Raw genomic sequence first — 24,921 nt, forward strand, 5'->3', positions numbered from 1 at the left:
ACTTTCAGTGGACAAATTATCCCATTTGTGTGCATGGGTTTGTTGGGGATTGTTGCAGATGTATTACAGCTGGCTCAAAATAATTCATATGACTCTTCATCTTTTGCTGTGGAATAAGTCCATGTAATGTGTAGTAAATAAAGATGGTTTACATCTGTTGGTATCTGTAAAGTGTATGATATTTGGTGGCTATTAAATATTCAGCAATGCACACTGGCGGAGATGGTCTGATATGAGTAAAAGCTGGCTTCAGTCTAACTATTGAAAGGAACTATTGTAGACAAGGTAGTATGAAGTGTGTGGGGGAGTATTTGTAACTTGTATATGTGGACTGGCACATGTACTGTAGTTCTAAGAATGTTGTAGGATACATTTGAGGCTACAATAATGCTATATTTTGTAGTAATTGGAAAGGGAACGGGAAATCAAAATGCTGGGGAAAAATTGCCCTTTGGTATAATGTTATTGGCTTTAAAAGGCTTAGAAGAAAACCTGCTGATACAAAATTACTACCTCTGTTTCTACATATATTTTTAATTGCATAGGAATTATGTCTAAACCATATAAAACTATAGCAAAATTTGAAATACAGTGATCGTTAGACTTACTGAAATGACTATATTCCTGAAAGCATTTTTGTCATCTTTTTATATGTTCATCGCTCCATATTAATTGATACTTTTTTCTATTTTCTCAGAAATTGTTTTTAATGACTTAATAGAAAAGTTTCCATTTGAGATCAATACCTGAATATGGGTGCCTGCATCTGTGCTAGCAGTGCTGTGTACTTACTTAAAAAATAGTAAGGTGTCTATGGCCATTTGAGATGCTTTAGGTTAGCAGAGACAGCTGCACAAGGTTGGTAGGTATGGCATGGACAGTAAGAGACCAGTGGTCTTCTGGAACAAAGGGGAAGATGAGGCTCGTTACCCTAGGGCATTTCAAATGCATGGGCAAGTGAATCAACCCTTGAGATGCCTAAGATGCTTTTGTAGTCAACAGCTATCTTGTCGGTACAGCCAATGTAATGTAAAGTGTGATGTAGCTGCCTGGTTGGGTGTCTGCTTTGAAGATGAGCCGATTTAAGCTCCTTTGGTTGGGTTGGACTGGAGCTCTGGTAACTAGAATTGAGATGTCAGGCATCTACTGTGCCTATTGCACACCTGCAGATAGACACCTAATCTTGAACTGAATCCCATGCAGTAACCTCAGTTGGGGTTTTATAGCCCTGCTTTATTGGAATAACAATGAGAGTCCTCTGATCTTACGTGTAGTGTTAAATGTTTCTGAACTTTAAAAAATAGGGACATATCTGATTGAATTGAAAAGCTGGAGAAAGAAAAGGATTTGCTTCTGAATCTAAATGCTATTACAAGGGGAAACTTGTCTTTAACTTCTGCTTTGGCCAAAACTAAAAAACTTAAAGCTATAAAATTTTGAGCAGGTCATCTGCATTTCTGGGTGATTTGAAAATGCTTTCACATCGCTGCTCTGATAATCGTGCTATTTTATTCCATACATGCTAAAAATTTTTAATCAGTTCTGAAAATCTCAGCCTTTTAGTTTTGAAAGAGATTAAATATTTTCCTTATGTTTAAATGCTATTTCTGTATATTGAAGGTGAATTCCTGCATGTTATAAGCTGTTTGTGGGTTGAAGTTCTGCTTCACACACCTGTAAAATGTTGAGGCTTGGACAGCATTGTCTTGGAAATCTGTTGGCAATTGTTAGTACACTACAAACACTAACGCTTCACTTAATAGAGATGAGTTACAGACATCCATCTGTACATGTGTCTTCCTGTGGCCAGGACAAATAAGTGTGATTAGCTAGGTTTCTTTATATTGTGTTAATGCGTATGATTGATGACAAAGTGGTGTACTTCGGTGTGCTTGAAGTGGCTTCCATCCATTGTTCAGTAGAGCATTTGGTTTCTGTTACAGTAAGGTATGTGTTGCTTTAGCAATTTCAGTGAAACTTCTTATTTTGTAAGTGGTATGTCTGAGTTTTGTATGCTGTATGTTGTGCCATGTTTGGTGAGAGTACTCTTGAGTTGCTGGGAGGTAAACTGCCTAAGTGTCTTATAAGCAGGTCATTTGTCTGACATGCCAAATGTGGAGGTTATAGCTTCTGCTTCATCTGACCGGGGTGCATGTGTTGTTTTGATGCTGTTGAAATCTCCAGTGTCGAGGTCACTAATAATAAGGGGGGAAAAGCCTTTCTAGAAAGCAGGTTTTGCGCCTGCTTACTGTTTTGCTAGCAGTGTAATAATTCAGATGTGCTGAATATGCTTTCTAGATTTGAATTCTTAAAATTCTCTATCAGGACAGGGGATATGTTAGAACAAGGAAGACTTCTTTACTCTTTCACCTGTATAGATTATAATTTTGTTAATTCTCTCTCCTACTGGACAAACTAAAACTGCACCCACTGCTAGGAGGAGGACCAAATAGATAGATGCCTGAAAAACAGGCTGGATAAAACGGGATTTCAGGACCTGTAAATGGCAGCTTGAGGGATAGTGCTTTGGGAATAAATCTGCTCCATTTATTAAGTAGGGAGAGGTGACTAAATACATTTCATGTTCAGTGCCTTCGGGCTGGATTTATTTCAGCGAAAAGTTTGAGGGAAGGCTCATTGATTCTCTCCTCTTCGCATCCCATTATTAATTATTCTGAACAGTTTCTCTATTAATTTCTTTTTCTAGTATCGTTCCTACTCTGTGCCTCTGTACAAAGCTACATTTGATACAACCGTGACGTTTCGGGTTGTCCACAGAACTTGGAGCTATTGTAGTAAAACTGGACAATCTTGTTAGATTTCTCAAACCAAATAAGCAATGAGCAGCAGGCTAGACCTTAGTGCAGTAGACTGTAAATTCAGATGGTCATGGTTGTTCCCTCCTTTTCTGAAGGCTGAAAATGTTAAGGGTGGAATTTCCATTAATGTTCACTGTGGGACTTACTCTGTTCCTCTTGAAGGTGGATATTGGCAAAACTCCCACTGATTTCAAGAAAGCAGTACTAGACTGGAGCTTGCAAACTTCTAAAATATTCTGCAAAATTTCTGTAAGGTTAAATTCTTAAAAAATTACTTAATATATCTTTTCTGGGGAAAAAAAAAAAGAAAACAAAACCCCTAATATTTTCCCCATCTGTCTAATTACCTATCTTAGTCCTTTACCTTCCTTTCTCCCATACAAACCTGAGAAAAGCCTGGTTTCTTTAACTGCCGGTGGAAACTCAATTTCTCCTCCACAGGGCGGTAAGAGTCGGCTGTGATCAGTCTGCAATTGTGAAATACTCCCTTAGACTTGAGGAACTTGGTTTTGGTGTCAATATGTTTAAGTATAATTTGATTTTATTGTCATCAAGTATTTGCTATAATTTTTATATTTTTAGAAGGTTTTTTCAAACAGGGGCTGGCATTTCTAGCTCTTACTGATTGCCTTAGAGCTTTCTCATGATCCTTTTGGATGATGTAACCTGCTTTGAGAAACACTGACTGAGGTCGTTACTTTATGAATATATTACCCTAATTAGGAGTTTTAATGTGAGGCTTTCAGCTTCAAGGGAGACCAGATTACAGGCCATCTGGCAAGGCAGAACATGCATATGATGTGGGTAGCTAATACCATAAGAACCTAAATGCTTACCCTGTGGTTCAGTAGCGCCCTTTGTTAGAGGGATGACTGCAGGGATATTATTTGGTGTTCAGGGACTGAGGAGTTCCTTCTTGCAGGATCCTTCTTATTGTGGTTTGGGAGAGTCCAAAGATTTTATAGCTTACGCTGTTCGCTTTTATAATCGTTATTGCATGTATGTACTCCTGCATTCATCTATTTCAGCTAATTTGCTAACATTTACTAATTTTGCTAAACAACACTGTTAAGAACTCAAGGCAATAGCAATTTCTTATATCTACAGGCAAAGTCATCACTTTCACATTTTTCCAATTCTTCTGCAGGGTTTTCAACATCAGGCATTAAGTGGCTGAGATGCAAACATTTATGCTCTTAGAGCTTGCATTTGCAAACACTTTTAAGCTGATATAATCTCTGGAAGAATTGGTCCTGTTCTGTTGCTACCTCTGGCCTTTTGTTCTGTCCCTGCAATGTTTTTGCTTATACTGGCATGAACATTTGCATGGCCAGACAGTGAATCAGATCAGGGAGCTGATTTGAGTTGAAACTAATCCGGTATGAGGAAAAAAAAAAAAAGTTGCTATTTGTTCTCCTTTCCATACCCCTATTTATGCAAGCAAGAGAAGGAAGGTGACCTGGGGATATGAATGAACAGTCAGGTGGAAGAGACGGGGACAGCTGCTTTTCCTGGTAGCACTGGTTAAAGGTATTTTGAAATGACACCGTTGAACTTTCATCTGTTCCACGCCCTGTGCAGGCTTGCCAGGAAGCAGTTTTGACTCTGAGGCTGTGATTTCCACACTTCTCAAGTGGTGGTGGCAGCTGAAGTGGCAGTCGCTGCTTGCTCTGGTTCCTGCTCCCACATTGTGTCAGCATGAGGATGTGTAGCAAATACGGACAACGGGGAAGCACCCTGCTTCCTGAGGTGTGTGAGTTGTCGTTCCCCTCCTCCTCTTCCTTCCCCCGGCTGCTCAGGTTTTCTGATCTGGATCATTGCATGGGATGTGTGTAGATGAACAGCTGTGGAGGTAATGGGAGCAAGAAAGGGAAATTTCTACTTCTGGCTTGACATACGAATAGTATGAAGGAACCCTGGGCTTGGACAAGTTCTGCCTTGCATTCAGCACCCTACGTATTCCTAAACTTTTACCCTTTACTTCCAGTTATTCTTTTCAGGCTTAGGAATAACCAGGCAAGTGATTGTTTTCTTCATTGCATTGATCTAGTTAACCTATAAAATAAGTACTCTGCTGCTAGTAAAGTTTAGTGGCAAAGGGAACAGAAAAGAACTGAATGACAGTATTTAGAAGACACGGATGGGAAGGAATAGTTAATCCTAGCCCAGTAGTATTTCAGAACATCACATCACTTTTCTTTTTGCCTGTTTGTACTTTATATTCAATATGATGATTTTTCTCCCTGCCTACTCCCAGCACTTTTCTTCAAAACCGAGTTGAACATCTACCCTCGTCTGCTTCTGCAGCTCCTCCCTACTTGGTTTTAATCATCCACTTTGGAAGCATGAATGCACCTTTCCCAGAGACTGCCTTCTACCACTGTTTCATCCACAAAGAAAAATAAAATTGAGTCAAAGTGATGCTAAAACATCTGGAAGCATAGAGGGAGAGGGATTTGTGTCTCTTTATCTCGAGAACAGAATTCATTGGAGGTCCCTATTTCCCCACTTGGTTTCCTTCCTTCCTTTAAATAGCTAGGCTTTGAAATTTTCCTATACTGTTTGACACTTAGAACACAGTATTTTAACTGCAGGTATTCTATTCCTTGTTGTAATCTTAAAAGCTTTCATGCCAGTTTATGCCTGTGCAACTGGCTTATCTAACACAGGTTTTTTTTGTGGATAGACTGACTCTTCTCTGCTCCAGCCTGGGACTCTAGTGTATCTGCATCTATGAAAGTATGTCAGACTGTATTTTCAGACAAGGAAGAAATCTGAAGATCTCACCACGAGTCTGCAATTACCATTAGCTTGAGGGAGTCTAACGTTGTATCATGATCATAAATGTGCACTATTTGTTCCCACCACCCATCACCGTCTTCTAAGGCAAGTAGTGACATGTAAGTGTTTGGGAAACAATTGTGAAGACTTTTTACTGTCAACAAACACACATGGTGGAAACCTAAGTGCAGTATATCTTATCTTGAATCTTATTTATAGGTATCTTCTTTGCCCCCTGGCTATAGGAAGGGATTAGAGTAATCTGGTGCATGCTGGCTACAGAAGGAGGGCTTGAGCAGTGAAGGCTCTGAATTAAAGATTATTTTAGCTGCTGACTTTTATGTAAAGATCATACTTGCATGTTTTCCTTATGTCTTAGTTCTGATAGCCATAGCAGAAGAACTTCACCTATTTACTGGGTAATGTAGAGCAAAATGCTCAGAGTTTCTGCTGCATTTGACTCTGAGATCTACAAGCATATGCTACTCGGTATCAAGAGGAAACTAATGTGCCATAAGGATATCATGTTCAATATTTCTTCGTAAAAAACTCTGAATAAATATTTCTTGGAAATCTGCTCATGCTTGCACAGTATAGCTGGAAAACATTCTCATTTTATCTCATTACTCAAATTCAAGCACAAAATTATTTTATGGAAAAGTGAAGAAGGTGTCTGGAAGAGAGGAGGCATTTTTTTGCGTGCGAGTTCTATGGCAGGAAACAAACTGTAGAGAGCTCAGTTCAGAGCATACTCTGAATAACCTAATTTTCTTTCATGTCTCTCTTTAGAACCCATATTCCATCTTATTATGTGGTAGAATGTAATTTTCTTTGAGAATCCGGCAATGGTTTAGATCACTTTTAAGACACTGTATATGTCATCTGGTTGGGCTGCATGGTCTTACTGAAACTGCTGTCTCTGTAATGTGCTGCTCTTTATTTTTATGTACATTGAACAGATATATCAGTGTGAAATGATATAATATTTGTTTGTGAACTGGTCCTCATTTTTGGGTATGAATTGCTTTTCTTGTTGTTTTGAGTTTGAATTGTAAGTATTTTAAAAAGCGGGGGAAAAAGAAATAAGAAAAAAAAATGCATTCAGAAAGCTTCTGGTATGTAAGCGATAAAGTGCATTCCTTAAGCCAGTCTGGTAACACTTGGTTATTCTCCCTGGAACTAGTGCTAGTACATTTGCTGCTTGGCTGTTCTTGCATCTCAAATGCCTGTGGTATTTGTTATACCAGTTGAAGTACAATGAAGTAATATTTGCACTCTTTTTTCCGAAGTGTATTTGTCTGATTGCAAGCAAAGGTACTGGAGATTTGAAAGCCAGCTTGTTTATCGAGAAACGTGGGATATACTTGTAGAATAAACATATCCATAGTGATTATGTAATGTTCTTGATAAAATTGCTTTCACCACCCACCACTAAATAACTCACGTTATCCCATGATGGCTGATATCAGACACTATTTTTCCTATTCTGATGTTATATCTCAAAGGGTTGGTTGTTCATGCCATCTTCAGACATTTTTGTGCGAGATACTATTGAAATCTTGATTCTCCTTCACTGCGTCTGGCCCCTCCTTGGCTTGCCTGCAGCCCTTTTCCAGGGGCTTGCCCTCAGCATGCGGTAGGCTGCTTTCCAGGTATCCCCCTCCTTCTCAAACCACCTCTGTGGAGCAGGATGTAATCCTACCACAGCAAAGGCATTGGGGGCTGCTCAAAAAACAGTCTGGGTTTAGCTTGTGCGTTTTCTTCAGCCGCTAGGGTTCAGGAGAAACACCAGCGACGAGGGATCCTGAACGCTTCTGCATCAGTCAGAACCACCCTCTTGTCAGAGCTCAGCCACTGCAGTTTTGCCACCTGGTGTCTTGTGTTGTAGTCCTGGTTTCCAGGTCTGGAAACTTTCCTGTAAGTTCGTGTATGAGGGAGAACGTGCATGGTATTGGTGGGTAGATCCATACTTAAGATTCTAATGGATGAGTAGATCCATAAGTAGGCTTGCTGCTGTCAAAAAAAGGATGTCTAGTTTCTTCTGCAGCTGGTTGGTTCTTCCTCCTTTATACTGGCTCCTTGGACCTTTGGTAATACAGCACAACTCGCCTAACCTGCCAGAACATGATATATCTACTTTTGTGTTGTCTTTTAGAGCCAGTGAGTGTTTGGGTGGGTTTAGTGCATCAAATAGGCTTTGTGCTGGGTTGAGCAAACACCAGAGACTGTGCAAAAGGGAACATATGAATGGTAACATTGGGGAGTGTGGGTTGAGGTGACATGGTGGAAACCACCACTCCCAAAAAGGAGGGCTATTACAGCAGCTCCAGCTGTGGCACGCAATTGCCCCCTGCTCCCCACTCTGCCAATCTTAGGTTTCTGGTCCTCGTTTCTAACCAGGTCAACTAGTTTCACTTGGAACTGTCTCTCTTCTGAAATGCTGATTCTGCTATGTTTACAAACTGGAATGATAAGGGCACGTGTTTAAACAGGTGTGAGTTACGTCTTCAGGTTGAAAAGTACAATGCCACGATTTTGTCTCCTCTTGCTATGTATGTGTCCTTCTCAAGTAGCAATCTAGCATCTCTGGCTTTTTTTTTTAGTGGGACCCCTTGAGAGTACTTGTTCTCTAACTGTGTTGCCTAAATGCAACGTGTCTGACTGAAGGCAGCTTACATGTGGGTCATTCTAGAGCCAATTGACGCTATTATTTTGTTTGGCAAGGGGAGATGTTGGAGAACTATTGCTTCCACATATTGTTAATCCTGTAGTAAAATGTCCAATTCTCTCATGTCTAGCAGTAGGGCGTGAGGGAGCCGTTCCCTTCCCTGTGGGATTTTCTAGTGGGAATTTAATTTCATGTATTTTAGGGAAATACGATCTACTGCTGATAAGGTAATAGTTTCCTTCTGTTCAAGTAGACTGTAAAAATTTGGCAGAGCTTCTTGATAGCAGACAGGAACGTAACGGATGAAAATATCTCATTTTAAAAAAATGGCATACTTGACTATCACTGGTATCCTATGTATAATATATATCTTATGTATAATTACACAGAGCATGCATAACATTGCTGCCCTTGAAGCAAGTTCTAGCCAAAGAAAGAAACAAAACTTTCAAGGCGTAAAGTCAGTCCTGGCATTTTGGTTATTGTTTGGGCCAAATTCTTTGCTGAGTTTAAGTGCATCAAACTTGGCTGGCAGCAAGCCAGGAAGAGTGCCTTTCATGAATAGCAGTGTGATTAAAGCCAGAGCAGCTTGCTCTTCTATGTTACAGGGCTGTGATCATTTCATCGCACAAGAACGTCCTTGGGTGGAATGTGCCATACTGCTGCTTGTGCGGTTCCTCTGGGCGAGACCTCAAGTGTTTTCTGTCTCACAGAATTTCCCCTCAGCGTGAGTGGTCACTCAGATCTTTAAAAATAGGAGGAAATAAATTGCTTATTGGTATTTTTTAAAATTTATTAGCTATGCACTTGCAGTTCTGTGTTTAAAGTTAAATTAATCTGGCTTAAATCAAGATCTCTTAACAGAATTGAGTAATTTTGATTTCACACAGAATCACACACAATCACAGAATGGCAAGGGTTGGAAGGCACCTTGGGAGATCATCTAGTCCAACCCTCGTGCTAAAGCAGATTCACCTACAGCATGTTGCACAGGACATCATCCAGGTGGGTTTGAATATCTCCAGAGAAGGAGACTCCACAAGCCCCCTGGGCAGCCTGTTCCAGTGCTCTCTCACCCTCAAAGTAAAGAAGTTCTTCCTCACATTCAACTGAAACCTCTTATGTTTCAGTTTGTGCCCATTGCCCCTTGTCCTGTCGCTGAACACCTCTGAGAAGAGTCTGCCTCTGTCCTTGTGACATCCACCCTTGAGATATTAGTATGTGTTGATGAGGTCCCCTCTCAGTCCTCTCTTCTTCAGGCTAAACAAGCCCAGCTCTCTCAGCCTTTCCTCATAGGGGAGGTGCTCCAGTCCCCTAATCATCTTTGTTGCCCTCCTCTGGACTTCCTCCAGGAGTTCCTCATCTTTCTTGAACCAGGGGGCCCAGAACTGGACACAGTACTCCAGGTGGGGTCTCACCAGGGCAGAGTAGAGGGGGAGGATAACCTCCCTCGACCTGCTGGCCACACTCCTCTTAATGCACCCCAGGATACCATTGGCCTTCTTGGCAACAAGGGCACACTGCTGGCTCATGGTCAGCTTGTCATCCACCAGGACTCCCCCTTTGCAAGTGGCTTTGCCAAAACACAAGTCAGATTAGGAATGTGTAACCTGAATATTAGGTACACCACCACCCTCCTCATTCTGTTACTATGGGTCATTTGTTTGCATTGTGGTTGGACAGAGGAAGTTGATATAGCAAGATTTTTTAAATCTAAGCAGTGTTCTTGATAGAGCCTAATGTACAACTCTTAGTTGTTTAAAGATCCATTTTAAGGTGATTCCTTTAGTTCATATCTTAAGTTTGTGCCACAGAAAATGATGGCCAGTATATCTTCTTCACTTTCTCTACAAGAAACAACTGAACTCTCGAATTTAACTATGTGGTGATGCAGAAAGTGTTGGAGAGATGCTCAGAGGGGTGGCTTGTTTGTTCTGCTGATGATTGAAGTCCAGTTAGCATTTCCTAGGACAGATAGAACGCTACGGCTCTGTCTAGCATTCATAACCAGTGCTTACTTCTCACCTGGCCAGCAGAAATAACATCTCCCCATCTGTCTTGCTAGCAATCTGTTTGTTGCATGATTTGTATCTGCTGCCAACAAGGTTGTTAGGCGTCCTGTTGCAGTCATCAGTGGTAACATTTATCTGCCCTAAAAAAGGAATGAGATGGCCCAAGTTTATTTTACGTCAGCTGTTGAATAATAAAGCTAGGAAAATGTTTGGGTGTTCTTTGTGGCTGAAATCTCCCTCTTTGATTTAAGCATGAAGGGCTTCACATCTCATTTTGAAACGTTCAGCAAGCTGTTCCCACAGTGACATGCATGTAACTATCCCAGTAATATTCTTGTGTATACAAGTTTGACCTTAACAGCAGGTGCTTAAAACATTTTTGTCCAAGGAAAAAACTCCTTATCTTTGTGAAGCTTTACTCTGAGAAGTATAAATATTTGTTTTTGAAAGGAGATCTCTGCTTTTTAAAAAATGTTACTGGCTCTTGAAAAGTGCATGTGCTCAAATGAACACACTTTGCAAAATGCAGCACTACAGTGTAAGAAATTTTATCTGTAATTCTCTCTTTGGGTTTTTTCCTCTGTGGGGTAAACCTACTGATTAAAATTGAGACAACTGAAAATTATAGATGAACAAGCATATGGTGCCGCTACACAGGCACTCATATATGTATGTGTGTGTGTGTGTATGTATATATATATATACACACACACACATATAAGAACTTGCCAAGCAAGTGATAGCTTTTTGGGGTTTTCCACTTCATAATATTTAAGAAGATGTAGACTGAAAAATACTCCAGAGCCTTCTCTGCTTGGTAAAAGTTGAGTAAACAGTTCTGGGGTACTCATTCCAGTACTGCTTTGCTTTTTCCAGGATTATGTATTTTCCCAACTGAGCATTCATTCCAGAATAAAATACACGCAGATAGAATTGGCTGAGGATAGTTTGGCCAGCCAATGTACCTACACAGGCAAATACCCAAACGTCAGTATGCTGAAGTTACAGTGTACAATTTTTAAAATGCAGGGTTACCTTTAACTCGTTTATGACTGTCAGTATAAAAGATGTTAGCTCATACAATCATAGCATTGTTTTGCACATGCAGCTTCAAGAGGCAAAAAGAAAATGTGTGATTGTATTTGTGAGCAATACAACATAATCTGCTGTTGATCAGTTTTGTCCTTCTCTTGCAGTCACAAGGACAGGGCATCTGTAGGCCATGTTTTAGGACTCTGCAGGGTACGTTTGGTCTTTGGGCGGCATGTTGAGCAATCCTCACTTAAAACCTACAAGGCAATTACCTACAACATGCTCAAAGATGAGACCTTCCAATCTTGTAAGATTATTTGGTGGCTGCTGGTTGCGCTCTTAAAACACAATCACATCATTACATTCTTCTAAAAACCCAACATAACTGCATTTATCCTATTTGATCATTGACCCATGAGAATCCTGCTTCATGCTCTTCATCCTGCTTCACAAAAAAAGAGGGCTCTGGAAACGAGCACTTCTTATCTTGTGTAAATAACTGTGAATGTGGAGGTGTGTTAAAGCACAACAGCAATAAGTGGCCACAGATAGGGACATGGGTTGACCATTTAGGAGAGAAAAGGTATCGATTTTCTTCTTTGTGTGCCTGATGTCTTTGTGGAAAAGAGCAGGTGGCTATAAATGTTGGATATATGTGTGCGTGTGTCCGTAGCTATAGTTAGTTTTTTGGAGAGAGTGTTCCTGTTGGGGTTATTGGAAAACCAACTGTGTATAAAGCTTCTCTGCTTTAATCTTTCATGCACCGCACTTGGGTTTACATGATTTATACTCTCTATGCGTCCATTGTGTACATCTAAGAAATACCCTTCCCAAGTAGAAATACAAAAGCTTGTCATGTTTGTAAATGGTGGAGGCGGCCACCGGCATGGGGGGTATGTGTATTTGTTTGTTTTTAAAAACATGAGTAGTTCTACACACATTGTCATCTTAGGATTCAACAGGGTTGGTTTTATGGGATGCTTCTTTTGATTTGCGTGTCTTTTGGATTATGTGATATTAACACCAAAAAAGGCTTTTGAGAAACTGGTATTAAGTCAGTATGGGAAATTGTTATTAACCAGAACCTGTCCTTACCAACTTTTGCTGGTACAAGATCTGTTTTCATATATGGAGTTGAAAGAGTGCCTTCTGCCCAAGAGCGCACTTCAGCTACAGTTTAGAGCAGTCAGGTTGGTTCTGCTGCAGTTCTTTTTTTTTCCCCCGTGTCTTCAGCTGCATGTTCACATTTTCCCCATGCCACACCCCCCCACCCCACCCCCCCCCCCCCCCCCCCCCGCCACTGGCTCTCACAGTAAAGCATTTCAGAGAACTAAAGTGGCAGATATCAAACCTAGAGAATAAACTTTCTCTCCTCCCTTTTGCCAAAAAATTCCAAAGTAAATACTTTGCACTTAAATACTTTGGTACTGAATGTTACTGTTTATCTCTGTACATCTATGTAGATTTATAGTATGTAACTTACAAAGAAAATGCAGTGTGGTGCACGTTTGCTTTTAGATTTCAAACTTTTCATGGCTATGTTTTATAAGAATGGTTTTGTACTTAGTACAGCTTTAAAGGAAGACTATTCATTGTACAGCTTCAGAAAGTGCTGGACTAAGTCAGGAAATACTAATTATTAGATTGAACATTCAGCCTTAACTCTTCCTCTTTGCATGTTTACATAAAAAAAAAATAAAATCTTAAACCCTACAATTAGATGGATCTCATTGCATACCTCCTTAATATATACCACCACATTATGTCTAATCTTCTTGCCTACACATTCTGTGCACATCTGTCTTCTGTGTGGCTGCTGGAGTTGGAATGGTTGACTTGAAGCCCTTCATGAATTAAGGGCCTATTCTAGCCTACTCATTTATATTACCTGAGTAGTCAGTAGGAAGAAGTAGACACTTCAAAAAGGCAGTTGGGTCCCATGTATCTTGGGCACCTGTCTTCAATGGAGTGAAGTGCCCTCTGAGGGTGGCCCTCTCTGTCTATTGACCATAAAAGAAAGCTGTATCTTGGATCAGATGCCTAGCAGGGATGGGGGTAGACTTAGGTGAGATGATCTGGAGGGTTAATGTTCTGTTAGTTCAGTTACAAGGGAAAAGATAAAACTGTTTTTCTAGAGGGAAAGGAGAGAGATAACCACTACAAACCATGAATAACATACGGCTGTAAAAATTAAGTGGGGAGGAGGGGGGGTTGAAAAAATGTTGTAGCTAAGATTACTTTTCATTTTTGTTCAGAAATGCATTAAATTTTAAGACATCATTGAAAGACTTTAATGATCCAATTATTTCTGAATACTCTGATGCAAAAAATAGGGTGTTTTCTTGAGTTTTAGGATGTTACTAATTCAAGGTTGAAGATGTGAGAATGATCTACATAAGCATTTGCCTATTGTACCCTACTTCCTAATTTTGCAACTGATCCTTTAAATACTGTTTCTTACGCACACTATCATGTCGAAGAAAAACTTAAATAAAATTGAGCATCTGCTTAGTAACCAAAGACAAGCTATAGTTTACACTTCTATAACTGTGGATTACAGGCAAAGAAAAAATTCAGTTGTCAACAGATTTCAGCAGAGGTCTCTTTAAATCCTTTCTTTTTCTCCTATAAAGAAACAACACAAATAGAAGATCCCAGGAAACAATGGAGGCAAGAACAAGAGAGAATGTTAAAAGATTATCTTATGGTAGCCCAGGATGCTCTCAGTACTCAGAAAGAACTGTACCAGGTGAAAGAACAGAGGTTAGCACTTGCACTGGATGAGTATGTACGGCTGAATGATGCCTACAAAGAAAAATCAAGCTCTCGTACAAGCTGTAAGTACAGTAGAGAATACAGTGTGACTTCTTTGATCTGTGCTTTGCAGGGGATCCTGTTTCTCTTTAGGATGGGTTTTCAAGGTTTGCTATGAACACCTTGTACTTTGGCTTTTTTAGAGATAGCATCCCTACTTTTTTTTTTTCTTTAATTTTATTTAATACAAAGATATTCTGCTGGAGAGAACCCTCTGCTCTCTGATACAATTGAACTCCTTTGAGCCCTGATTTAGAGCAGTTGGCTCTAAAATACGTTTTGTCATGCAGTTTGTCAGAACAAAATTCTGCCAAATCTAGTTTCAAAGTAAATAGGATCTCTTGCACTTCATGGCTGCATACTGAAACGACCCTACAGTGTTGATAGGTGTCTGCAGTAGATCAAGAAGAGGATTTGTTGCTGCTTTATAAGAATAGCATACAATCATTTTGTAGCCTATGTGCTGTGATCAGGGGTGGAGTAGAGATACATGTTACGATGCTGGGCAAGGAACTGGCATGCAGTAAAGTGCTGTCAGAGGCCTGTCGTTGGCCAAACATCTCTCTTAGAAATAGGTAGTGTGATAGAAATAGCCCATACAGCTGCAGAAGAACTGAGTGGCAGACCTCTGGGGCTTCTGAATAAATCTGCTGCTGCTTTCTAGAAATCTCCTTAGATTCCTTCCTCCTGAAAGCTCCAGGAAGAGGTGAATCGCAAGATGGCTCAGCTAGAAGAACGGGAACAGAAAGCAAGGGATAGAAAGTCAGGGAGAATGAGCTGCTACTTCAGGATTCTGGGACAGGCAAAGGAGGAGAGATACCAGATAGTGGTAAAGGAAAAAAGGGGGAAATTTTGAGTATTGGTTAATTTTTGCCATCCTGTGATGCTGACTACTGTATCAAAGGATATATTTTTTAAAAGTATTATATGTTTTTCTGCACTCTGTAGTTTTAGATCAGTGTGGATTCATCAAGGAAGGGAATAATTAATGATTTAAAATATTTTGTCCTTTTTTGTCTTCTTAAAAAAGTGTTCTCGGGCTCCTCATCAAGCACAAAGTATGACCCCGACATTCTGAAGGCTGAAATCTCCACTACAAGATTAAGGGTGAGAGTACTTAACTCATATTCATTTGTATTCTGTGTGCTACAGAATAAGCAAAGCTTGCACTAGCAGACGTATCTTGTACCCTGGTACCAAAACCCCCTAATATTCTCATTAAATACCATTCAGGGGGTTTTAATGAATTTTTAAAGCTGTCTCTTGTTACTTTCAGACAACACATTTGGGGGAAAGTTTGTCAGATATTCTCGTTTGATGTAGGTTTAAATAAATCCAATAACTATTTTCACTTGTATGCTTTTGTTTTTAAAAGGGAGAGTAAAAATCTTTAGGTGAAAATAGAAAAGTAGTAGGCCAAGGTGAGCTGCAGCTAGATGACTGGTTTTATACAACCTTTCTTTTGTGAGAAATGCACCATTAGCTACATGAAGTGCGTCAAATTTCTGTTGGTTTAAAAACCACTTTTCAGTAATGGTGTGAAACCTCGCTCTGTTTTGTCAAAATGGAACGGTTCAGATCAAAAATGAAAGTTCTGTGTTCGCATTTTGAAATTGCTAATGAACAAAAATCCATTATTTGGTCAACTGTATTCAGTATGGTCACTAACAGACTCCATATAAAGAACTTTCATTCACAGGTTAGTCTCTAGTGAATTTATCTTGAATAAGGAGGAAATGGTGTGAAAGACATTTAAAATCTCTGTAGAGAGTTCATTTATTTAAGCTGTGGCATATAACGCTTGATGGAGAGCCTAGGCTTTCTATAGTTAGTACTGCAAAAAATTAGATCAAACCATGCAGTTTAAAAAGGCAGGACCTGACAGCATAGTCCTTCGATGAGAGCTGGAATGCAGACTCTGCAGGAGCAGAAGCAGCACAAGCGACAGCAGTTTCTCAGCTCTTCCATTGCCCCCTCCTGGTTTCTGCACAGAGCAGCACTTGGAGAAGCCTCTGAGAGTAACATCCTCCTTCACCTGGAGTGAGAGTTATGATTAGGAGTCTAAACAATTAAAGTTTAAAAGGAACAGCGGGATAGCTCATTAAAATTTTAAAACCCAGTTTAAATCAGGGATGGAATACACTGTAAAACTGGCATCCAGATGTTGCCCTCCTGACTGCTTGTACACACGTTCATCCTTACCAATCCCAGTTTGTGGTCCCTTACCCTTTCGGGAGAAGGGAAGATGGTTAGTGAGATAACTTATTTCAGTACAGGAGAAGCTGCGAGAAAAAAGTCTGTAAGTTTATTAGGGAGACTCAGCAGTAGTAAGGACTCTGTCAGGAACAAGAATGAAAAGGCAAAGGCGAGAGCTTCTTTCTAAGATGAGTGGAGCAGTAACAGATGTTCCCTTTGGCCGGGGGATTACTAGTATATTTGGGAAATTAATAGTGTTGTGGAAGAATAAAACATATCACCAAATTTAAATATAGTCACCTACAAGTCAAAGAGAGGAAAAATCAGACATGGTCCCATGCTGTTCTTCCTGTTACTTAGCTCTGATCACCTCCCAGCTCAAGATGCAGAAACACTGAATCACCTCTTAGCTGCAGATCTACAATTTGTCTGTTTTTTGAGGAGACAGACAGATGTGTTAATCACAGTAATTCATTTTTTGGAGGTGCTTTCCTCTCTTTGTTGTTTCTTGGAGTCAAGGAGCCTAATATCCTGCTGGTTCCCAACACCTGATTTATTGGCATTGCAAAGTCCAAGCTGCATGTGTGCCTAAAATAAGTGACCTGAATCTTGTCTGCAGAGTTTAGAAGGGTGCAAGTCCGGTGTCTGTATCAGCATATAGTGTGTTGTCATCCAAAGCCACTGGATATGAAAATCGTTGAGATAAGAAAAAGTGGAGCCCTGTGATGCTAGGGCTGGAAAGAGGTTTTCATGGAAGATGGCAAGAGAGACTATTGTCATAGTTTACCCTTATTTGAATGTTTGAAGATGCTTTGCTAATATGCCACCTTTTGGCACTTTACAGTATATGCATGCATGGACTTAATGGAAAACAAAGTTAGTCATTAGCAAGCCGCTAGCCAGCTAGTTAGAATTTGCACATTGTTTAGTGAACTATTAGGTCAGATGTACTAAACCTGTTTCTCATGCTGGCTGAGGCTCACTGGTATCATCAGGCTAATGGTGGCTGGAGGGGGAAACTCAGAATTTGAGGAAGTACTGAACTGGCCTTTGGCCTTTTCCTTGTTAGCTGTGCTTAATACATGCACGTGGAGCCTTTTGGATACATGAATTGCCTATTGCGCAATGGGTCACAGAGAAAATATGGCAGAAATCGGACAGCTGTTGAAGGATATAAGCAGAAGAAAGACCTTTCTCATGAGATTAAAATTGAAGGATCTGATCCTTCAGTGGACTTTGAGTTGGGGTCATATGGGGTCTTAATCAGTAATCAGCAAGATAATTCAAACAACACAAAGCATATGTGATGATAGTGTGTTTTAGGCATATGCAGTGAGTAGGGGATGCACCTTTATAAAGTAACAAGAGGGGGGTTTTGTCATCATTGTTCTATTAGTACTTGAGTGCTGGGAATAGAAGGGGGTTAGCACAGGAGCCTGCTTGAAGATGCAGTTAGGAGGAGGAAGCGAGAGGCCTGTCAGGTGACTTAAGATGATGTGCAGTAACAGTAGGAAGGGGGTGAAGGATAAAACAAGTGAAGAGTTGTGAAAAAGCGAGAATTACATGAAAGTTTTGAAGGAGAAGACAAGGAGCACAAGAAGAGCTTAATGCAAGTATGATGCAGTAAACACAGAGTCTGTATTATTATGTAGGTCACATCCTTCTACGATAATGTCTCTAACTCACATTTCTTGATAATGAAATGATGATGCATTACAGCAGAGGACACTCAGAAGATGATCTCGAGGAAAAATGTAAGGGTTTCTGAGAGATCCAATCCTCTAAGTTGAAATCAAGTGTGCCTTCTGCTATTACTATAAATTCACATTGCTGATTTTTAAAAAAAAAAAAAAAAGTCTTGCCATTCTGCGTTTCTCAGAAAAGTTAGGACTTCCTTCATATTTTGCACGTTATATCACCTGGAGCATAGAGGTAATATCTGCTCATTTTCTATATCTTGGTCAGAACACTTGAGAGATTATTTTGGGGGTTTTCATGCTAGTCAGGGAAGAAATAGTTAAGGAGCACTGAATGTGTACTTAGAGACATTGCCTATTTATCGTGCTAACTATTCATTATGGTCAAAATAAAAACAGTTTTCTGTCAGTTAAAGTAACTAGTGATGATAGTTTCAGAAATTCTGAACCTAACCCCTCATCTAGATTTTGCTTTCGGGAAAATGGAGATTGAAAGCATTTTATTTCTGTCACAGAAGGTTCATTAGCCAGAAGCTACAAACTTGAATGCCGAAGTATCATTTACCAACCTATATGAAGAACCCCGCAAATCACTGGTTATTTTAGATACACAAACCGTTTTAAGTCTCTTGGGAAGCTACAGCAGCTGCTGATGCTCAGTGCTTTCAGTCACCTGGCATGGTGGGAATCTCTCTTTTTTTATCTGAAGAAGGAGAAGAATAGCACCAAGTAGGAAGTCTAAAGGGATTTGGAAACAGAAAGTCTTGGAGACACATTTTGAAATTAATTTCACTTAAAGTGGTCAAAATTCTTAATTTTAATATAATCCATTTTTCAAAAGAGTTGAATATCTGGGGACCTGTGTGAAAACAAGCAAGAATTTCACAGGTGGTAGGTGAGAGCAGGGGACTCCCATCAGGCTTTTAACTTTTTCACCTCACTGATTGGAAAGTTAAAAAGCCTAACAATATCTGGCTGGTATGTAGAGTGCAAACAAACCAGATATAGATGCATGGATACCAAAATCTGAGACTCCAAGGCATATCTGTCTCTCTGTATATGCTGAAGATTAATTTTAATTTGTGTTAAAGTACACTTCTTTATAGGTGGTCCAGAAACTTTGTTTTAGTACGTTTAGGAAGTATGACACAAAAAATTAAATTGAGGATTTTTTTTATTTAATCTTGATTCATAAATGTTTTGTAGTGTGCTCATATCTGCTAATACCTGAGAGCAATATTAAGATGAAAAAGCAATTGAGCATGCAAATTTCGGGAAAGTAGGGAATGTTTTGCCAAAGACATTTCTGTTAAATAGATGCATATATTTGTGATACAATGTATTTAGTGATTGTCATCTTTGAATTAAATGAATGTGAATTATGTATTTAGGGATCCAGTGTCTGTAAAGCTTTATAAAAAAAGGATGGTTCATAGGGGAAGAAAAAAAAAAAAAAGGAACCCACACTTTGTGTTTTACAGTGCAAATTACTTGAGAGATTCCCAGAATGAAAAAGTGAAAATATAATAAGCCTAAAAGTAAACAGAGATGTCCCTGTAGGACAGTTGGAATGCATGCTTAACAAGTGAGAAGTAAATTACTTGTTAAAGTTCTCTGAGGTTTAATAACACAGTGTGGTATTGATACAAATAAGGAATGTGATTTAATCTGCTTTGTGTCCCTTTAATACTAAAGCATGTTGCCCATAGACATCAGGAAGAGAACAGATCCTTTTGTTTTTAATATGTGTCAGTAGAGCAATTTACTCTCTTTTTTTGTCTCATCTGATGCAGAGAATACATTAATTGTTCAAAGCCATGTGTTACGCCGCTTAACAAGAGGAATTTTCTAACTCTCGCTTTGATTTAACACACAAGGTTAAGAAGCTGAAGAGGGAACTCTCTCAGATGAAGCAAGAGCTGCTGTACAAGGAACAGGGCTTTGAAACACTGCAACAGTGAGTAAAAGAAAATAGTTGAAACTGACTTAATTCAGTCGTCTGATTTCTTTTTTTGGCATGGAATTGAATCCATCTTATGTGAGAGAATTATTTGGTGGGGGGGGAAAATGAGAATCTAATAACTCTCTTTGTTGTAGTTAGGAAGCAGGATATCTGGAAAAATAGCAAATCTATTGTGCAAGTGTTAACGTGAGAAATCTGTTCCCCCTCCTATTTATTTTTCATGAGGTACTTGTGTTGCAAAGAGGCAGAAAGCAGGGCAGTGGTTAAGGGTCCTGAGGAAGAATTTAGTTGCTTTGCGTGTCCCAGGTTTGGTTTTTTTAAAAAAAAAAAAATAATAATAATTGAAAAAATATCTTTCTTTCCTCCTTCCCCACCTCTGATCTCAAAAGAGAGAGAGAGAGAAGGGTTCTGTTCTCAGAGGTATAAATGGTGCACAACTGTGCAGGGTTTGAAATGAGTCACAATTTGAGGATTAGAGACCTGACTTTCTTTGTTCCAGTTGCTGGGATGCCAGGTGTCCAAAGGGCTGATGCTGAACCAGATGAGCATTCTGGGTATTTAACCAGCTGGATTATTAGGGAGTGAAATGTTTTTCAATGTGAGCACTCCCTGTTGCTCCTGGCTTTCAAAGTTGGGCCCTAAAATATTAAACATTACTGGAACTGTCACCACAGAGAACTTGCTGCAGAGGAAACCTTGCTAACAAGCATGTTTTCTTGACTAATGTGAACACAAATTTATTAATGCTAGTTGTTTTCCCTATTGTAGTACGTACCTGTACATTAAGTATGTATTTACATGGTAGAATGTTGAGCTGTGTGCTCTTAGGACGCTAGTTCCTGTAGCAGAAGCAATGTTGCAGAGTTAATGTAATATTGCTTGGATTCATTCACCTTTTTTCTCAGGACTTCCTGTGTATGGCAGTGCACTGCCAGATAAGTAATAATCTCCATCCTGGAGTGCTTGCAGAATATATAGGGAAGACAAAAGGTGGGAGAAGGGAATTGTGTTTCCATCTTCCAGGTGGAGTACTGAAATGCAGAGAAGTAATTTGCAAAGGATGACAGAGCATCTGTGTTTGGAGCTGGGAGATTGGAGTTCAGTTCCCAGTTCTAACCAAAACACCTTGTAGGCTATTGCCTCTGTATTTTAATAGATTAGTTCTATACTGTGGGATTTTCTTTAAGTAGGAGAAAATCCTGGTCCAGGAAATGGCCAGTCATAATTAGAGACATGTCAAAATGAACAAAAATGTTTTTCCAGTATGAAGGTTTTGAAGTCAGTTGGGAACTGAAAGCCCTCAGCACCTTAGGCGTATGCCAGTCAAGTCTTTATCCTCCTTCATTTTGACTAAAACAGATATGTAAGATTTGCTTGTTATTTAAATATATAAAGACTAGCAAGGAGTGAAGGGAGAAAAGGATGGTTGATGGACTTTATTTGACCATGAATCAGATTTCATTTGAAGCAAAATATAGAAGGCAGATGTATTGATTCTAAAGCTTAAGGTAATAAAAACTCATGCTGCTGTCCCAGGATTAAAGGTTAGCCAATCATGCTGGTTTTATTATATTAATTCAACAATGAAGTATTGTTTTAAAGCAGCTTGCTCACAAGCCATTTTGATAGGAATCCAAAGCATGTTTCAGAAACTGTCAACAGCATTCCACAGAAACACAATGGACGTTTGTTTTTAAAATTCAGTCAGCCACTTTCAAACAGTACTAATCCCATTAATTTAAAACAGGAAGATGGAATATCTTACATGTCAGTGATCCCTCTTGTCCATCTTAATTATATACAGCATAAAGCAGTTGTGATTTGAATGTGGCACATCATATTACTAGGCAGCATGTGGTGTATTACCCAATGTAATTTCTAATAATTTCATTCACGATTGCAATTGTTGGCATATCCTGTATCTATTTGGCTTTAGCAACCTGATAAGTTACCAAAAATTGAGTGTTGTCAGACAGTAAGTAAGTGCCTACCTTTGAAAGGATTTGAGGAACTTTCAAGCTGAAACAAATATACCCTTGAATAGGAATCTGGGTGCTGAGTCACATAGGTAATTTTCTTACACAGATGCAGTTCTAGTTTGCACAAAAACTGGAATGTGGAGAAAGAAAAACAGACATGCTCACAGCTTTAAAGACCACTTCAGAACCGTGGTATCTTCGTGCACAAAACTGGAAGTAAAAAAAGTAAATACTGTTACAGGTGTTTCATGCAACTTTCTGTTCTTGCAGCGGGATGCTCGAGATCACTCCTGATCATTAAAATGTTTGTTCATTCCTCACTCACAAAGTCATTGTCTTCTAGCAAAGATGATGGGTGATGATAAAAACAGAAACCCAACTGCATTATAAAAGAATATGTTCTCTACTAGATGCTTGATTTTTGTGAAGATGGCTGTTGTTTTTAATTTTGTGAAGCACAGCTGCAGTCATTTCTATGATGCTGTGAAGTAGTCAGTTAAACTAGAGGTCAGAGAAGTGTTTACAAACTGTACTTGAAGTAAATAAGGAAATAGTAAAATGAAGTATCTTTTTATCTCTAAGTTTGGGGGCTTTTTTGTTTTGTACTTTTCAAGTTACACTTTTTTAAATCATTGATAGTCTGGGAATTTAATAAATTATCTGATGTATGACATATGGTATTAATTTTCCAGTGATTTTGGGAATAAAAGAGAGCCTGGTGACTGGTTAAGCAGAACAGCTGTTCTGGACTGCTAATGCCTAGGATTAGGGTGGATGAGAGGGAAGCTGAGACAGGAATGGAGCTGGTTATGTTTCTTCTTTGCAAGGCTGATTAGTACCAAGAAGCTTGCCTGTTTGCCCGTGTCACAATGTGGGTCTGGGTAAAGGAATACTACTAATAATAAGTTCTGCTTCTGTAAGGGTCACAAACAGTGAATAGTATGAAAGGTGTACCCGAAAGCTGCTTCTGTGCTGCAGAGCATTATGGTGGGGATGGGAATTTTGACAGTGTTGTCAGCGATACTGCTGGTTGCATGTGTAGGAGTCTTTAGCGCTCTGTGCTGTTGCGTCTTTAAGGCTGGATCAACTAGGATTGCTTGTGGAGTCTCTGCCTTTGGTAAAGGCCCCTGTAGTTTAGCTGAGGTGGTTTTAAAGCCAGCAGAAGTACTTTTCTATGAAATTTCCTGATGTCAGCAAAACCCGTCCTCTGGGCACTGTGTATGTATTAGACAGCTTGACATTTTTGCCAAGGTTTAGTGGTAAGTATTTTAATGGAGATTTCAATGTCCTTTTTCCTCTTTGCATGTCAGTTGCAGGAAATGGTGTCTCTTATCTCCTTCCCTTCTGTTCTCTAACTGTGTTTCTGCCTGAAGCAGAACAGCAGAAATGTTAGTATTATTTTCTGTATCCATTATTAATATTCTCTCTTTCCACAGAATTGACCAAAAAATGTCTGGAGGCCAGAGCGGGTATGAGCTATGTGAGGCCAAAGCCATCCTGAGTGAACTCAAGTCCATCAGAAAGGCAATAAGTTCAGGGGAGAGAGAAAAACAAGATTTAATGAAGGTATTTTGAACGGTTGATGTAAATTTTGTATGGATTTGTTTTAAAACAAGTAAATTTCCTGCTTATAAATACATTGCCTTTTATACTTTGTAAGGGATTCCCAAAACTCTTTGAGCCAAACTAGTATTAAAATCAATTTTCAGATGCAGAAACTGAAGCCTGTGACTTTCCTAATTCAAAAAGCCATTATATTACAGTCAGAAAATACAGATTTCTGAACTTGCATGTAAGGTACAATGCAGATGTTATCTCTAAATCACAATTTAAAATATTAAGTGAACAAAATTGAGAGATGTGGTTTTGAGATGCATGGCCATTTTCTAACTCAGTGAAACTTTTCCAAATCTAAATTGCCCTGTTTCCTTTTCTGAAAGCAGATTTTTTTTTTTTTGATCAGCCAAGTATTTAATTGGTTGACAAGTTAAAAACAAACAAACAAACAAAAAAACCAAGCAAACAAAAAAAAAAACCAAACCAAAAAACCCCAACAACAACCGAAAGAGAGGTAAACCCACACGAGTAGGTTTTATATTGTCACAGGTGTTGGTCACCCTTAGGGTCACCTACCAGCTGCTTGGTTGAAAGGATAGTTTGCTTAATACAAAGTAAACCCCAGGATTTTTATATTGGAGTCTTTTATGTAAACATCTTTTGAAGAAAACTAGTATAAGTACAAAAGAACTTCAACACCACCTTCTTCTCTGTTTCCTGGGCAGAGTCTTGCAAAGCTGAGAGAGAAATTCAGTCTTGACCAGACCATAGGGACATCTGAACCAGACTTGTGTTCCAGCTCTGCAAACTCCCAGCTGTGTTTTTCTAAACAAACTCTGGATACAGGGTCTCAGACTGACGTTTCTGGTGAGGTGAGCTTTTTTCCATTTTGTCAAATGTAAAGAGAAATTGAATCAGAATGCTGCAGTTAATGAATTGGATCAAATGGTTGTTTACTGTTGCTGATAGGTGTATATATATACACGTTTAAGAGAGAATTACGTAGAATCAGTTATCTGATTTTTGTTCTCCTTAAATTTTAAATCAAGATTCAGATGAACTTTATGCATTTGGCATGAAGCATTTATGACAATTTGATGTAATCGAATAGTTCCAGTACAGTGAAAATAGGCCTGAGTAGGTAGGGCTTTTTTGCATCTATCTAGAGGATATGTTTCATCTTACAGACTTAATTCAATATAAAGATGTTTTTCATTTTCAGAAACAAGATCTCAGAATTTAAACATGCAATTTCATTTCACACAGCTGAAAAACTGTAGTGGACTACTTGTTCAGTGATTTGTTAAAACCTTCTCTGTTTTGCTGATGACATATTTACATAGAAAGCTGTGCTTAATTTTGGTACCTTCTTCGAAGTTCTGTGAGCTAAGTTCATAAGGAAG

The 24,921-nt window shown here is 39.2% G+C and overlaps 1 protein-coding gene across 1 annotated transcript in view; it reads left to right on the plus strand.

The window, feature by feature from the left end:
* WWC2 (WW and C2 domain containing 2) overlaps positions 1-24,921 on the plus strand; it is a gene marked incomplete at its 5' end in the record, with an annotated part of 65,361 nt that overhangs the window by 224 nt on the left and 40,216 nt on the right. Inside the window, 5 exons of the mRNA XM_035897818.1 lie at positions 13,946-14,149; positions 15,157-15,233; positions 19,897-19,976; positions 23,398-23,527; positions 24,244-24,390. Of these exons, the coding sequence (XP_035753711.1) occupies positions 13,946-14,149; positions 15,157-15,233; positions 19,897-19,976; positions 23,398-23,527; positions 24,244-24,390 (638 nt within the window). The remainder of the gene's footprint in view (positions 1-13,945; positions 14,150-15,156; positions 15,234-19,896; positions 19,977-23,397; positions 23,528-24,243; positions 24,391-24,921) is intronic.

This window comes from Egretta garzetta, unplaced genomic scaffold (genome assembly GCF_000687185.1).
Source record: "Egretta garzetta isolate BGI_Z169 unplaced genomic scaffold, ASM68718v1 scaffold46, whole genome shotgun sequence".
Taxonomy (NCBI): Eukaryota; Metazoa; Chordata; class Aves; order Pelecaniformes; family Ardeidae; genus Egretta; species Egretta garzetta.